Source organism: Euleptes europaea, chromosome 20 (genome assembly GCF_029931775.1).
Source record: "Euleptes europaea isolate rEulEur1 chromosome 20, rEulEur1.hap1, whole genome shotgun sequence".
In the NCBI taxonomy this organism is placed as follows: Eukaryota; Metazoa; Chordata; class Lepidosauria; order Squamata; family Sphaerodactylidae; genus Euleptes; species Euleptes europaea.
In genome coordinates, this window is record NC_079331.1 from 24,777,372 (window position 1) to 24,792,175 (window position 14,804).

The window sequence follows — 14,804 nt, forward strand, 5'->3', positions numbered from 1 at the left end:
GGGGGAAATGGCCTTGTCTGCTGGTCCTCGAGGGAAGCTGCTGGCAAGGGGACAGACGTCCTTTGTGTCCAGCCCAGTGCAGCTCACCCTGGCTGCCAGCAGAGAGTAAGCCCTGCCATGGGGCATGCCCTCGGGCAACCCCAGGCCATCTCTCGTCTCCTGCCAGTGGAGCATGTGTGGAAAAGGGACCTACCAGGAAGCCCCTGTCCCTTGATGAAGCTGCGTGTCTGGTCTGGATGTCCTGCAAGGCACTAACCCCCTCCTTGATGTGGTTCTCTCTTCAGGTATCTTGTCTTCTTGCAGATCAAAAGAGACCTCTATCACGGCCGCCTTCTGTGCAAGACCTCCGATGCTGCTCTGTTAGCCGGCTATATCCTCCAAGGTAGTGTCTCTCGACCAGGTGACAAATCTGTTTTGGGGGGTGCCGGGGCTCCTACAGACCCTATACCATGTTGTGGTGCCGGAGGGCGGGGCTCCTGAGCTCCAGATTGCCCCGGCATCCAGAGCAGGATTTTGAATGGAGGACACCATCGAGGTTGTGCTGGACGCATCACTTCTACCGTCTGTCCATTTGGACAGAGCGCACCTCCAGCCATGGCCAGATCAGTGGTTTTACCCAGGGACTCATAGCTAAAGATGACAGTTGTACAATTTTCTGATTTTGGGACCAGAATTAGAAATGCTGAAGCTGATTGGCATGCTGAGCTGCCACTTACAACAGACCTCGGATTGTAGGAGTGGGAAAGCCCCCCCCCCCCGGCTGAGCAGACAGTGTGGGGCTCTCTGGACCGTTAAGGGGTCAGGAGGGACCATTGCCTGTACCTCAAGCAGGTCTCTGGAGAGGCAGCGCATGAATTTTCAAAATAAATAAATATCCCCACCAGCCTGTGAAATACTAATTGCTCTTTCTGCCTGTCTCCTTTTCCTTTAGCGGAGATTGGTGATTATGATCCTGGGAAGCACCCGGAAGGGTACAGCTCCAAGTTCCAGTTTTTCCCCAAACATTCAGAAAAGCTAGAAAGGAAAATTGCAGAGATCCACAAAACAGAGCTCAGGTGACGTCGCGTTTAGCCTGCATCTTCAGTCCACTATGAGCAAGCCAGGAAAAGGGCCGGAATCCAAACAGTTGCAGACTGCCTGGGGTTGCTAGATTTTTTGGGGAAACAGGCCCGTTGTCTGTACTGTTTTGTTGCGTGATAGGCAGAAATCCAACAGGTATGGTTTCTCCGTGATGGGAACTGGCAATGGTTTTGTATGCTCTGGGTCTGTGTTCCTCCTTCACCCTGTCAAGTGGTAAATGCAGACGGCCGATGCCTCCCTCCCTCCCTCATGATGACTGTGTTTGTCCCCCTTTTCTTCCAGTGGTCAGACCCCGGCTATGTCTGAGTTAAACTTCTTAAGGAAAGCTCAGACCTTGGAGACGTATGGAGTTGACCCTCACCCGTGCAAGGTATGCAGCTGTGCTAAAGCCATGTCGCGTCTTGTCTGTTGTAGTTCTGCAGTTGCGATCCTTCCATGTGGCCAATCGGTGCAGATGCATGGGCTGGCGTGGCGCATGCCGGCTGAGAATGCAGGCAGGTGGCTGAAACAACTTGCTGGCTGGGGCTGGTGTCCTCCAGGTGAGGAGTTGCCACACCCACAATTGACGATCGGCTTGGAACTCTCTTAAGCGCCTGCTGTGAGCTGGATCTAAGTCTCAGACCTTTTCTCAGCCGGGCCGTGTGCCGTTGGAAGAGCCCCTGTGTGTCCTGCAGCTGTGCTTGTGCCTCCACTCTTGGGCACTGCTTCTCCTGGCTTTCCTCCCAGCGCAGCAATTTCTGGGGAAACGTCCCCTGCGTTTGTGCTCAGGGGTGTGCAAGGTAGCACACGGCACCCAGCGAAAACAGACAAGAAAGTGGGGGGAGGGAAGAAAAGTTTCAACCCAGAACAAACCAGGTAACCAAAGAGGTTGAAAAAAAGAAGAAGAAAAAACTTGTATACAGAAATATCAAGGTCAATTCCAAAAATGCTAGAAGTCTATTGAATCCCGGAGTGCGTGGGACAGTCAGACCTGTTGGTTGCATTTTCTCATTCTGACCAACTCCATCCACTGAACCAGGGCTGAGATCTTTGGCTGAAGGCAGAGCTCTTGGGCCCGCTGTGCTTTTGACTTTCAGCCGTACAGCTAGAACTGGCAATTCTCAGAGGCAGCTTCAGCTTACGGGATGGCAGAGAGGGGTTTGCGTGCACTTCATGAAACCCACTTCTGACTGGGCTTTCCAAGCATCAGCCACCAGAGTTGGTGGATCTGGGGGCGGCCGCTGTCAGCTGCTGCGCTAAAGTGGGCTTGCCTGCAGAGGCCCCCCAAGCACGGGTGGGCCGGACTGGGGCCGCCACCAGCAGCGGTGGAGGTTTCTGTGCATTTGCTGATGCTGCAGACTGTTGGCAGAGAATGAGGCAAAGGCATCACTTAAGGGGCTTGTTAATGGATCAGAGCCCGTTTCTGGCCAGAAGCCACACAAAGAGGGTAATGCGTCTGGGGGTTCCCTGTCAGCTCAGGTTGTTGTTTAGTCTGGAATGGCTGTGATTCCTTCTCCCCCTTTTAAAAGAGTGTGGCAGCCCTGTTGCATTCCAGTGTTTTCTCCTTAACCTCCCTTCTTTTATCAAGCCTGATTTCTGAGGAATTTTTAAACTGCGACTGCGGCGCCCAGTTCCGAATGTACAGACAGAGCTGGATCGAGATTTCTCAGACCTGTGGCCCATTTAAATTTCCCTCCTTTCCTTCTGCCTCTCAAGACTGGCTCAATAGTTTTTATTGGTGGTCCCCTTTAACTGCTGAGGCAAAGCTTTGGTGACGCGACGGCCGCCCAGAAAAGTGCCACAAGCACGATGCAGAGCCGGTGTAGGAAGAAAGGTCTTTGAGCCTTGATGAAACCTCCATGGCAAAGCTCCCTTCCTGATGTCTCTGAGGAGCTGAGTCCGTAAGGCGGGGGCCGCTCCGGAAAGGGCCCTGACTTGGCTGGGGGAGGCTGTCTTGGAGCTCAGGAGGGAAGAATGGGCCCTTCAGGTGCGGGGCAGGAGTGAAAGGGTAACCTTGAACTGAACTGGATGGTTAGCTGTGGTGACTGCCAGGGAGAGGATTACGGGGCCTTAAACCAGCTCGAAGGTGTTCTGCTCCAATTGACATGTCGAAGTTGTAATGCATTTATTTAGGAAGTCTGTGTGTTGCTGCTTCAAAAAAAAACATTGTCCAAAGTGTTTCAAGTCGGAAAAAACCATCTCTGTACAACAAAGCGATAAGCCAGGCAGTAAAAACATCCCAGGAGGGGCCAAGGAAGGCTGTCGTGGTTCATGCCAGAGTAGGAACTGGGGCTCCTGGGTTCAAATCCCTCCTCTGCTGAAGAAGCTTGTTCTGTGATGCTGGGCCAGTCCCTCTTTCTCATCCTAGCTTAGGGTGGTTTTTGTGAAAGAACAGTGGCAGTGGCAGAAAGGAGAATGACGTTGTGAGCCGCTTTGGGTCCCCACTGGAGAGAGGAACAGGGTGGAAATATCTGCATGACTCCAGGCAGCTGTCCCGCGATGGATGAGTTTGAGGCCTCCAGAACTGCTGGCAGAAGCTGTTGCCGCTCTCAGGGGGAGATGGGATGCCTGTGCAGCAGCTGCTCCTGCAGCCGGTTCAGAGGAAAAGGCATCTCTGCAGAGGAGGGGTGGGGAGGGGAGGCTCTCTGGTCCAGAGTGCTTCCTTGCCTTGATGCCAGGCTCTGGCTTGTCTTGCAGGACGTGTCTGGAAACCCTGCCTTTCTGGCATTCACTCCCTTTGGCTTTGTGGTCCTACAAGGAAACAAGCGAGTGCACTTCATCAAATGGTGAGTCCTCCTGTCCTGGCAAGTTGCTTGGTTGCCAGTGTATATTTCAGGGGCCTTCCCAGACTTGGACGTCGTCTGCCCCCTCTGTTGCAGGAGACCCCCAGGCCCCAGAGGGGTCCGCGTTCCCTGGCCCCTGGCCCGGCACCTCCACCTTGCCCTGTTCTGTCCCTTTGCTGCTTGCCACGCTGCCAGCCCTATGTGGCAAAGAAGGCAGGCGCTGTTGCTTCCGTCGCATGGAGAGAGAATGCGGCTGTGCCCTCTCCCCGTCCTGCCCTCACCCCAGACCCGACCACCATTCTTTCACTCAGTCGCAGCCAAACTCCACAGCATTTCCTTGATGTGCACACATGTGCCCTGCCTGGTCAGTAGGATGTTGAGAGCGGGAGCTAAACCTTCCAGGGATCGACCTGTTGCTTTCCAGTTTCACAGGGTGCAAACTGGAATTTTGAACCTTGGGTTAGTGGAGAAGTGGGGCCCCAAGGGTCGGCAGGATGGTGGAGTCACTGCTGCAGTGCATGCAACTGTGCCCTGAACCATCAGCTGTGAGCGAAATAATGCACCAGACCGGAAGGGCGGCGGCGGGGGGAGCGGAGTCTAGGCTACCTCGCAGGAAAGTCCTGGATGCTTTTTTAAACATCATCTGGCCCCACTGAATGTAAGGGATCTAATGTGAGTGGGGCTCCTCTCCCAAGCAGTGGCCATGTTGGGAAATATCTTGCCTTGGAGCTGGCTCCTTCCCGAGTGCAGCTGCTGCGTCCTTTTCTTGGCCAGAGCTGTGGGACCGCCTCAGACACCCTCGACTCCCTCTGGACACAGCAAGCGGGCAGAGCAAATTGGACACAGGATTACATGGCACTTTTACCTTACTTACAACCCCTGAGATGTCAAGAGCTTTTCCCTTTAAAAACAAAAATCACAAATAATTGGGGGGGGGGTAGGGAGATTGGTGAATTTTCAGCACTTCGCAGGTTTGCATTAAGACATTCAGCAAGAGAGGAAATGAGGTTGCTCTGCTGTAGCAGATGTTCTTCCAGGAGGCAGTTGTGCAGGGGAACAAAGAGGAGTCATGGAGTGCCAGCGAGGGACCTGGCCAGGGGACTTTCACACCACAGTGGGAGAAAGGCAGGATCCGGCTGCAGGGCTGCTTGTCGCTAAGCATGAGAAGGAAGGGGTACTAAGAAGCATGGCCGATGTGTCAGGGGCCCCAAAAGTCATCTTGCAAAAGAGGGCGAACAAACTGCCAGGGCTCCAAGGAGCTGCTCGTAAGTGGTGGTAGCCCCTAGCGGAAGGGTCACCTGGGTGAGGGTCGCTTTCTTTGGTGGGGGCAAAGCCTGAAGCCCTTTGGAGAAATGTTTATCTCCTGGTGAGGGACAACAAGACCTCAGTCACCCTCTAAAGGGTAATGAAACACTGAAATGGTGGCCTTGAGAGTGTGCAAGGGGCGGGGGGTGGGATGATGAGGGAAGAATAGTGTCATTGAAGTAAAGAAGGAGCGGGAAGGCAGCCCTTTGGTCCAGCAGGGTCAGGACTGTGCTACCCAGAGAGCACAAAATTCACCCATTTGCTTCACCCCTCCACAGAGGGTTTGCTAGCATTAAGCGGGACTTCCTGAAGAATTGCAGAGAGGGAGGAATCCACCAAACTGCTGGATTCAGCATCTGAATGTGGTGTGGAGAGTTTTCCTTGTTGTGTTACAGCGGAGGTTCCGGGGCAGGATGAAGATGCCAAAGAAAGTTCCCCGCTAACTCAAGAAGGCTGGTGGGCCAGGGGCGGAGCAGCCCCTTCAGATGCCCTGGGTCCTGACAGTGCCTGTTTTGGGCGCAAGGCCCAGTGAATTCGAGGAAGCAGAGGAGATGCGTACCCCTTCCCTCCCGGGGACATCACCTCAAGAGCAAGGATCCTACACTTCTCGGCCTCAAGTCCTTGCCCTTTATTTACTTATTTGTTGGATTTATATCCCACCATCTATCCCAGCCAAAAGTGAGCCCCGTGGCGCAGAGTGCTAAGCTGCAGTACTGCGGTCAAAAGCTCTGCTCACGACCTGAGTCCGATCCTGACGGAAGTTGGTTTCAGGTAGCCAGCTCAAGGTTGACTCAGCCTTCCATCCTTCTGAGGTCAGTAAAATGAATACCCAGCTTGCTTGGGAAGGTAAAATGTAGATGACTAGGGAAGACAATGGCAAAACCACCCCGTAAACACAGTCTGCCTAGTAACCGTTGAGATGTGACGTCACCTCATGGGTCAGTAATGACCTGTGCTTGCTCAGAGGACTACCTTTACCTTTTACGTACTACACCCATGGGAGAGGAATCCATAGAAGGGACACCTAGACTCAAAATCAGGAATGCGGAGGCTTGACAGGGGGCTCCATCCATCATGGAGTTGCTGAGAGCTGCCACATCTATTGCCTCCACCATGACGTCACGGGTCAGGCATGGCTGCTGGGGACCTCTGGCAGCTCTAAAGATGATGCCCATCTGCTTGCTGATCTGCTGGGTGGCTCGCTTGTCTGTAGTGATCTGAATTATTTGCCACCTGGAGGGGAAGGAGAGAAGGAAGCCAGAGCCCTGCAGACTGGTAGCACCGGTGGCTGCATGCAGATATATTGCAGAAGATTTGGGCTGCGGTTTGTATCCTCTCAAGAAGTGCCTGGCTCTGGAGAGAGGGGTTCTAGGGCAGTGCAAAGCCTCTTCCGGTGGGATTTGAGCAGGGGTGGTCATAGCCAGTGGGCAACGGGGGCAGCTGCCCCAGGCCCCACAGCCTCTCCTGCTCCCCCCATGCATCTGCCTCATCTGGAGCTCTAGCAGCTGGCCTCCAGCTGTAGCCGTGGCACCTGCCCACCTCACACCGGGGGAGGCAGGGACTCTGGGCCCCCCTCCTGGATTTTTTGCGTAGGGCCCAGAATCATGAGGAAGACCTGCTTCCTGCACTTGAGCTCCTGCTTGGCTTGAGATGGTTGCAGCTGAAGCAGGCGGTGTAGGGACTGGAATCAGGGCAAAGAGGCACAGGGATTCTCTCGGCCTCAGGCAGGTTTTCTGCCCCTGTTTATTTTCGAGAGTCTGTAGAGCGTCCGCTGAAGCAGAAGTCACTGCAGAGGTGTGTGTTTGGTCCCGATCCTTGCACTGCTTAAGAGGCCAGCTTCAGAGCTGAACCCTCAAGTGCACGGGGATCGGTGGAGAGAGCAATGGAGGGGCAGACATGAGAGAAGCTGGTATTCGTGGGGTCCCACCAGAGAGGCTGTGGCTCAGTGGCAGAGCATCTGCTTGGCATGCAGAAGGTCCCAGGTTCAGTCCCCAGCATCTCCACTTAAAGGGACTAGGCAGGTATGTGATGTGAAAGACCTTTCTCTGCCTGAGACCCTGGAGAGCCGCTGCCGGTCTGAGTAGACAATACTGACTATGATGGACCTTGATGGTCTGATTCAGTACAAGGCAGCTTCATGTGTTCATGAGGACTGGCGGCTGCCCCTTCCCAAAAGGAAGCCCAAATTCGAAGACCGGCAGCAGCTAAAGGCCCATTGAATTGGAAGTGTGTGATGTCACAGGAAGAGGCTAAGCCAAAGCTCAACCAGGCCAGCATTGGGGTGTGTGTGCAGGAGAAGAGAGTTGGGGACAGAGAACACCAGCAGAACGCCAAGGGGGACCCCCCTGCCACCCCCAGTCATTCATTGCTTCTTGTCCGTGCTTGCGAAACGAAGCCCCCCCCTTTCCTGTGAATGATAAACTTTCTCGGGGGGGGGGGGGCTCCACACTGCCAGCATGTACATGGTGGCCTGTCCGGTGGGGGTGGGGGGGTGGCCAATTCAGACTAGGAGAGGGGGGTCAGGGAGCAGCCCCCTGCACTGCTGACCAGGGGAAGGCTGGCGGGCGGGGGTGGGGCTGCTGGCTGGGCCAGCCTGGGGGTGGGGAAGAAGGCAAAGGGGATTCCTTGAGTGGGGGCTCCCTGCAGCGGCTGGCATGGCACATTGGAACGCCAGCAGGTAGGCTTATGTGGACGGTGCCAGGTGGGAAAAGGAGAGGGAAGGCAAGGACCTTAGGCAGTTCATGAGAGGGAGGGCATCTTAGCCATCTTCTGGGCATGGAGTGTGGGGGGGTGTCACTGTGTGTGTGTGTGTGTGGGGAGGTAGTTGTGAATTTCCTGCATTGTGCAGGGGGTTGGACTAGATGACCCTGGTGGTCCCTTCCAACTCTATGATTCTGTGATTCTTTGGAGAGTGAGCCCCCGAACCCTTTGAGGCATGCCTGCCACTCAGTGCATGCACAAAAATGCTGCAGCCCCCGTGCTCTCTCTGTATGTGTACAAGCAGCCATGCATGGTGTAGCTTTGTAGTGTAGTGGGTAAGAGTGGTGGACTCTGATCTGGAGAACCAGGCTCGATTCCCCACCCCTTCACATGCAGCCTGCTGGGCAATCTTAGCTCTCTCAGAGCTCCCTCAGCCCCACCAACCTCACAAGGTGTCTGTTGTGGGGAGAGGAAGGGAAGGCAAAGCCGCTTTGAGACTCCTTAAGGTAGAGAAAAGTGAAGTATAAAAACCAACTCTTCATTTTATTTTATTTACTTTATTTGTAGTCTGCCTTTCTTGTTGAGACTCAAGGCAGATAACAGGATATAAAAGCTGTGGAGTCAGATGGCAGCCCGTGAGCAAGGCCATGGGACCAGGCACAGTGCAAAAGGGAGCAAGACAAGGTGTCTCTCTGGGGTCACAGCCCAGCAAGGAGGGCTCTGTGCTGCTCTTGGGGGTCATGTTCCCTCGGGTGAAGCCCCCACTTTGAAGAGACCCTCTCCCCGCTGATTTATGGCAGGTCTGCTTAGTAAACTCTTGGCCACGTGCATCGGAGGCTGCCTTGCGCTGCTCTCCCACACAGATCCAGGCAGGATTGGGTCCCTTTGTGGTGGGCACGTCAACCCCTCAGCAGCAGCACTTTTAAAGGAAAAGCAGAAGCGGCAGGACAACGGACGAGATTGGGCCAGTCCTGCTCATCCTTCAAATGTTGAAAAATTATCCCTCCCTAAGAAGAGCCGAGAAACACAGTCTCCTTGAGGAGGAAAAAAGTCCCCCGTGGGAACCTTTTCCAAGCTGCTGCTGTTGTGGCACTCGGAAGACAACCGGGCCGCCACCGTCTTGCTGCCCCCTCTGGCTGTCAGGCTCCACTGTCCTGGAGAGGGCAGAACAGGGGTGCAGGACCCGTCAGAGAGATGGCTTCAGCGCCACAGAGAACTTCCTGTTCTTTCAGCTCCACAAAGCCCATTTGTGGGCTGTTTACTCCTGTGCAGAAAGGGTGACCTTCTGATTCTGGCCGGGAAGAAACATCATGGTTGTTTGGTCTTAGGAACAGTGTAGCCAAGCCATTACCCTGCAGCATTTGGGTGCATCCCTAGAACACTTGGCTGGCGTTGTCTTAAACACCGACAGGGCATCGTCGCACAGAGAGCCAACATCGCCTTCCCCTGGGTGACCTTGGGGACGCCCACATTCTTCTCAGCTTGATTTCCACCATCTGACTCCAGAGCAGAAGCTGCTCCTTGGCCCAAAGGCAGCATTTACTGGAAGGAGGCGCTGCCCTAGATTCCGCCCACCCTCCGCCCCATAGTTCTTTCCAGGCCTCAGGTCCTGTGCAGAGGGCTTCCTGCCTCCTGCTCCTTGCCCCACCCCAAGGGGATTGCTGAGCCCTTTCCCTTGAGCTCCAAGCCTCCCTGGCCACTTTGGGCATCACAGCGTCCCAGTCCGTGCCGCGCCTCCCCTGATGAGGAGGCATCTTCTGCGATGCTTCCAGCTGCTGTGGGAATCCTGCCCACAACTCCCCCCGGTGTGGATTCTGGCTGGATTAGCTCCCCTCCTGTTGCCCCACTGCACTACAGCAGTCCTTTCGGAAAGGGCGTCAGGGCCTGTGGTGACCTTTCCCCTGGAGGTGCCCACCCACCCGCCCGCCTTCCTTGCTGGCCCTCCGCAGAGCTGTGGTCCGGTCCGTGCGCTGTACACTTCCGCCGTCACTTCTCTTGCTTTGTACTGTATCCCACTGTTGATGTACCCCAGTCTCCTGTTTCCCTTTTTTACTGCAGCCACACACTGGGCTGAGGGCTCCAAGGATTTTGCTACAATAACCCCTAAACCCCCTTCCTGGTCAGTACGCTGCATGACTGTTCCTTGTACTCTGTACTCTCAATATTTGGTTTGTTGCCCCTAAACGTATTATTTTGTACATCTGTCTGCATTGTCCATCTTGATTGGCACAGTCATCCAAAAAAACAACAACAAAAAAAACCCCGCCCAGAGTTGGCCTGGTTGTTACTCATTCTTTGCTGTATCTCAGATTTTGGCCTCATCAGCTAAGTGTGGTTACCTTACATTCAGTATTCTCATCCAGATAATGCACCTGTGTTGTAAGCTGAGTTTTCCTGAGGGCTCCTGGACTCCCCCCACCCATCCCACTCAGACTCCCCCTCCCAACCACGCTTTCTGGGAGGCCCGGAGTCGTCTTCTCTGTCCCCGATTTGACACTTTGGGCGGACTGCAAATGTCGAACATGAAACTCTTGCAACTTCTGTCCTCAAAACATTCTGTTTCTTAACTTTGCGTTTGGTTTAAATTTCTGCATCTTGCTGGAACAAACTCCACTCTGTCTGTGGGTTCTGCATTTGTAATGCTGTGTGGTGGGCTGGGGGGGGGTCCCATTCATTCAGTGGGGCTGGGGACCCTCCCCATTTATGGCAGTTTTGTGTCTTTTTGTGCTCACAGGAATGAAGTGGCAAAAATGAAATTTGAAGGCAAGACGTTCTATTTATACGTAAGTCAGAAAGAGGTGAGTGCTTTCTTCTTGGCCTCTTCTGAAATGGGGGCAGATTTTAGGAGCAGCAGCATCCCGACAGGGCTCCAGTTCTGCCCAGGGGCCCACTGCCCATGATGGGAGGTCCTGCTTGGTTTGGGGGTACCCCAGTTACATTTTGATTGCTCCTCCATTCGTCCATTCCAATCCAGAGATCCACAGACCTGCAGGAGAAATTCAGTCAAAGGAATGCTAGTAAAATGCTCTTCTGGTCATTAGATAGAGGTGGGGTAACTTAGGGATATAGTGAAGTTGCTGTGGCCAGGGCCAGGGCTTGAAGTCTGACAGTGTTCAGTTGTGGAAGAGGCCGGAAGGGTAGAGCGCCCTCCACTGGCAGCAGCGTTACAATACCAGGAACTTCTTACAGCATACAAAAATTGCACCAGCCCTTCTGGTATCAGTCATTGCCTTCAGTGCCAGATGGCTACCATATTTTGTCTGGTATTTGGTGCAGCAAGGATGTAAAACACACACACACACACACACACACACACACACACACACACACACAAATCCGTAGCCCTTTCAGCTTGGAGGCTGCTGTGCTGTCCTGCTGCATTCGTTTGGTGTTAGAGGGATCTGCTTTTAAAACTAGCTCAGCATGGGCACAGAGCGTGAATAAAGTATGAGAATTAACCTTATGGATTTTTTTTTTCTGGGCTTTTGGTAGGAAAAGAAAATTGTTCTGACATATTTTGCTCCAACTCCTGAAGCCTGCAAGCATCTCTGGAAATGTGGGATTGAAAACCAAGCCTTTTATAAGTAAGCATCAAAGAGTCCCGTCCCCCCCAGGACTCACACTGTCTTTGGGGAAAGCAGTAGCCCACCATGCTGGGGGTGACCGTATGCATCAGCCGGGGAAGGGGAGGCTGCTTGGAGCTGAGATCTCCCCCCCTCCTTTCTGTACCTGCAAAGGTCCTCTCCGTCAGCCCCTGCCTTTCTGAGGATGGAGTGAGGAACGGGCCCCAAGGGCCAGACTAGATCTTGTGACGGCATCCTTGTGGCCTCCATGAGGACACAGTGGCCATTTTGAAGTCATTTTAAAATGCAGTGGGGGCCCGATCCTGATCCAGCCCTCAGCGGGGAGCTCTTATTCCTCCTCCCACCTTTTCAAGTTCTGAAGGGAGAGGGGCTTTTTGGCACGTGATCAGGCCTGGGTGGGGGGAGCAGGAGCACCTCAGCCCGCTGCACTGCTGGCTCGGTAACGTCTAGTACGGCCCTCTGTCCAAACGACTGCCGGTAGCAACTCTTGGATGCCAGATTTGGGCTGAGACTCCAGTTGCTGACCCCTACGCTGAAATGCATTTACCCAGAGAGTCAGTATAGATGCAGTATTTACTCAAATGCAAGACTCGTTTTTTCCCTCCAGGTGTGCCGTCCCAAAAAAGAAAAGAAAAAAAAGGGGGGTAATCTTACATTTGCACGCAAGTCACAGTTATATATTTTTGTGGGGTGGGGTGTCTTCTTGTAGAGCAGTAGTTCGCAACCTTCCTAATGCCGCGACCCTTTAATACAGTTCCTCATGTTGTGGTGACCCCCAACCATAAAATTATTTTCGTTGCTACTTTATACCTGTAATTTTACAGGTACACTGTTTATTAACTTACTAAACTTAATAATACACACGCTGACTTGGATCATTCATCCCCCCCTTTCCTCAACGCCTTTTAACAACCATTCATGCACGGGAGGTTTTGCCTTGGATTTGCCGCTCTCTAGATTCACATTTTCCCCATCTGCATTCTCAAAACTCTGCAGGGGGGCTTATTGTTGAGTTTTGAGAATCTGGATGGGGAAAATGTGCATCTGAGCGGCAAATCCAAGGCAAAACCTCCCATTCATAAATGGCCAATAACCATCCCCATGCAGGATGGGGAAAATGTGCATTTGAATGGCAAATCCAAGGCAAAACCTCCCATTCATAAATGGCCAATAACCCCCCATGCAGAGTTTGGAGAATTTGGCTGGGGAAAATGTGCATCTGAGTGGCAAATGCAAGGCAAAACCTCCCATTCATAAATGGCCAATAACCCCCCATGCAGAGTTTGGAGAATTTGGCTGGGGAAAATGTGCATCTGAGTTGCAAATCCAAGGCAAAACCTCCCATTCATAAATGGCCAATAACCCCCTGTCCCGGGTCACCCTCCCGCCTGGGCTCCCGGGCCCAGGACCAACCCCAACCCCAGCGCCCCAGGCAGGGGAAGAGGGAAGAGCCCTCGAGCCTCCACTCACCGGGAGAGCAGTCGGGAGAGGCGGCGAACGGCAGCCGGCTAGAGCCTCCTCCCAGCATCCGGGGGGGCGGGCCAGAAGTCCCCACAACCGCCGACAGGCCCGCTCGTCAGCTGGCGAGCGGGAGAACCGGCCCGGGTGGACCACGCCCGGCAGACAGGGCGCCACAGCGGCCACGACATTCCCCAGCCCCCAGGCTGGCCAGCCAGCCGGGTCCCCGGGGAGAGGCCAAACAGCCCGCCCATCAGCTGGCCGGTGGAGGGGGGAGCGCGCTGGGAGAGGGAAGCGCCAGAGCGGCGGGCAGTTCAGCGCAGCTCCAGCTCTGGCGCTCCCCAAAGCAGGCCCGCCAGCATCAGCAGCACGCGGTTGCTCCTTCGACACGCTAGCGCCTCCTGTGCAGACTCTCTCCCGCCTTCCTGCGCAGACTCTCTCCCCTTTCGGAAACGTTTTGGTACTGCCGTGCTGATCGACCGACACCCCCGCGCGTGCCTGCACTCAAGGGGCCAAAGAGCGGTTTGCCGACCCCTGGTCTTAGGCGACCCCTGTGAAAGGGTCATTCGAACCCCAAAGGGGTCGCGACCCACAGGTTGAGAACCGCTGTTGTAGAGTTTATTTGGTAGTATCTTTCAGGGGGACCCACCCTGGCTGTTCAAAAGCTGTGTTGAGGGAGAGCACGCTTAAGCAGGTCTACTCAGATCCTCTTCTGATCTATTCAGTGGGGCTTACTCCCAGGAAAATGTTATGGGGCAGCACTGTTTGTTCCTTCTTGATGTTTTGTGGTTTGCTTAGTGCCAAGGCAGCGTTTTCTCATGAGCTCCCTTTTGAAGCAGTGAGACTAGGCGTGCTGCGGCCGGGTTTCTCCGGGCATTAACGTGAAATGCAGCTGCTGTATTGCTTTACAAATCTGGAGTTTCTCTTCCTGGTGGTGAATTGGCCAATTGCTGCCAATTTGTGCAGCCACTGAAGCAGATGCTAAATGCAATCAAGCCACTTCTCTTTGGTCTCCGCTGCCTGCAGGCACTGGGGCCTTACAAAAGAGTATTTTTTAAGACTCCAGATTTCACCTGCAGGCACGTAATAAAAACCCAAGCAAACTTTGTCGTCAGCCAAGGAGCTGGCCCGAGAAGGGACGGGCTGCCTCAGAGTCTCTTACCCCGCCAGCAAGCTGCGTGGATTCCTTCAGCCTTCCATCCGTGACAGGGGCTGGGAAGAACCCGCCCAGCACTTCAATGCTCTGTTCATAGCAAAAGCATCTTTCAAGATGGTGTCACAGTGCATATGACCGACCCACAGGCGTTCTCTCCTCTATTTTGTAAAGCTGCTCACCAGCAGAGTAGCCCATTTCTAGGTCCAGAATAAAGTACCCGTCTGTGGTTTATATACCGCTTTCCCACACACATGTTCTCTGAGAGGTTTATATTCAAAAGGCAAAAGAGTCAGCCAGACTGCCTTCTATCCTTTGGTCAGCAGGTTCCTGCCCTCCTCCTTAAGCAGTTGCCTTATGGGACTGCCTCGGGATGTCCTGAGTTCAGGCGTAGTGAGAGTTTCTTATGCTCTTGTTGGCATCATTGTGAGCCTCCCTTTGTGTTTGCCTTGTTACTCTTCCGAAGCAGTCCAAGGCTCTCTCCGGCCGCCAGGATTCACCTCATGGTCTGGCTGAGTGAGTGGAAGAGATGGGGCAGCGTGAGGGAAAAAGCGGTCCAAACTTCCTCCTCGCAGATCTCCCCAAAATAGTTGGGTGGCTGTTGGGGGTTGCTAGGAAACCACAACAATATTGCCAACCTTTCCAAGCCTGGTTTTCTGTAAATCAAAGTTGTGTGTGTGTGTGTGTGGGTGGATTGGGAGGCAGAAAAAAGCCCCGGAAAAGGTCCGTCCCCCCCAAATGTCATTTCTCCTGATGGAGGAG

At 53.9% G+C, this 14,804-nt stretch overlaps 1 protein-coding gene across 3 annotated transcripts in view; it reads left to right on the forward strand.

The window, feature by feature from the left end:
* The window catches only part of FRMD5 (FERM domain containing 5), a 125,352-nt gene that overhangs the window by 101,009 nt on the left and 9,539 nt on the right, over nucleotides 1–14,804 (forward strand). For 2 of the 3 annotated variants that reach the window (XM_056865732.1, XM_056865734.1), the window contains exons 5-10: nucleotides 285–382; nucleotides 932–1,055; nucleotides 1,363–1,450; nucleotides 3,757–3,845; nucleotides 10,582–10,645; nucleotides 11,340–11,431. In XM_056865732.1, coding sequence (XP_056721710.1) covers nucleotides 285–382; nucleotides 932–1,055; nucleotides 1,363–1,450; nucleotides 3,757–3,845; nucleotides 10,582–10,645; nucleotides 11,340–11,431 — 555 coding nt within the window. The remainder of the gene's footprint in view (nucleotides 1–284; nucleotides 383–931; nucleotides 1,056–1,362; nucleotides 1,451–3,756; nucleotides 3,846–10,581; nucleotides 10,646–11,339; nucleotides 11,432–14,804) is intronic. The other variant, XM_056865733.1, reaches the window with a different exon arrangement.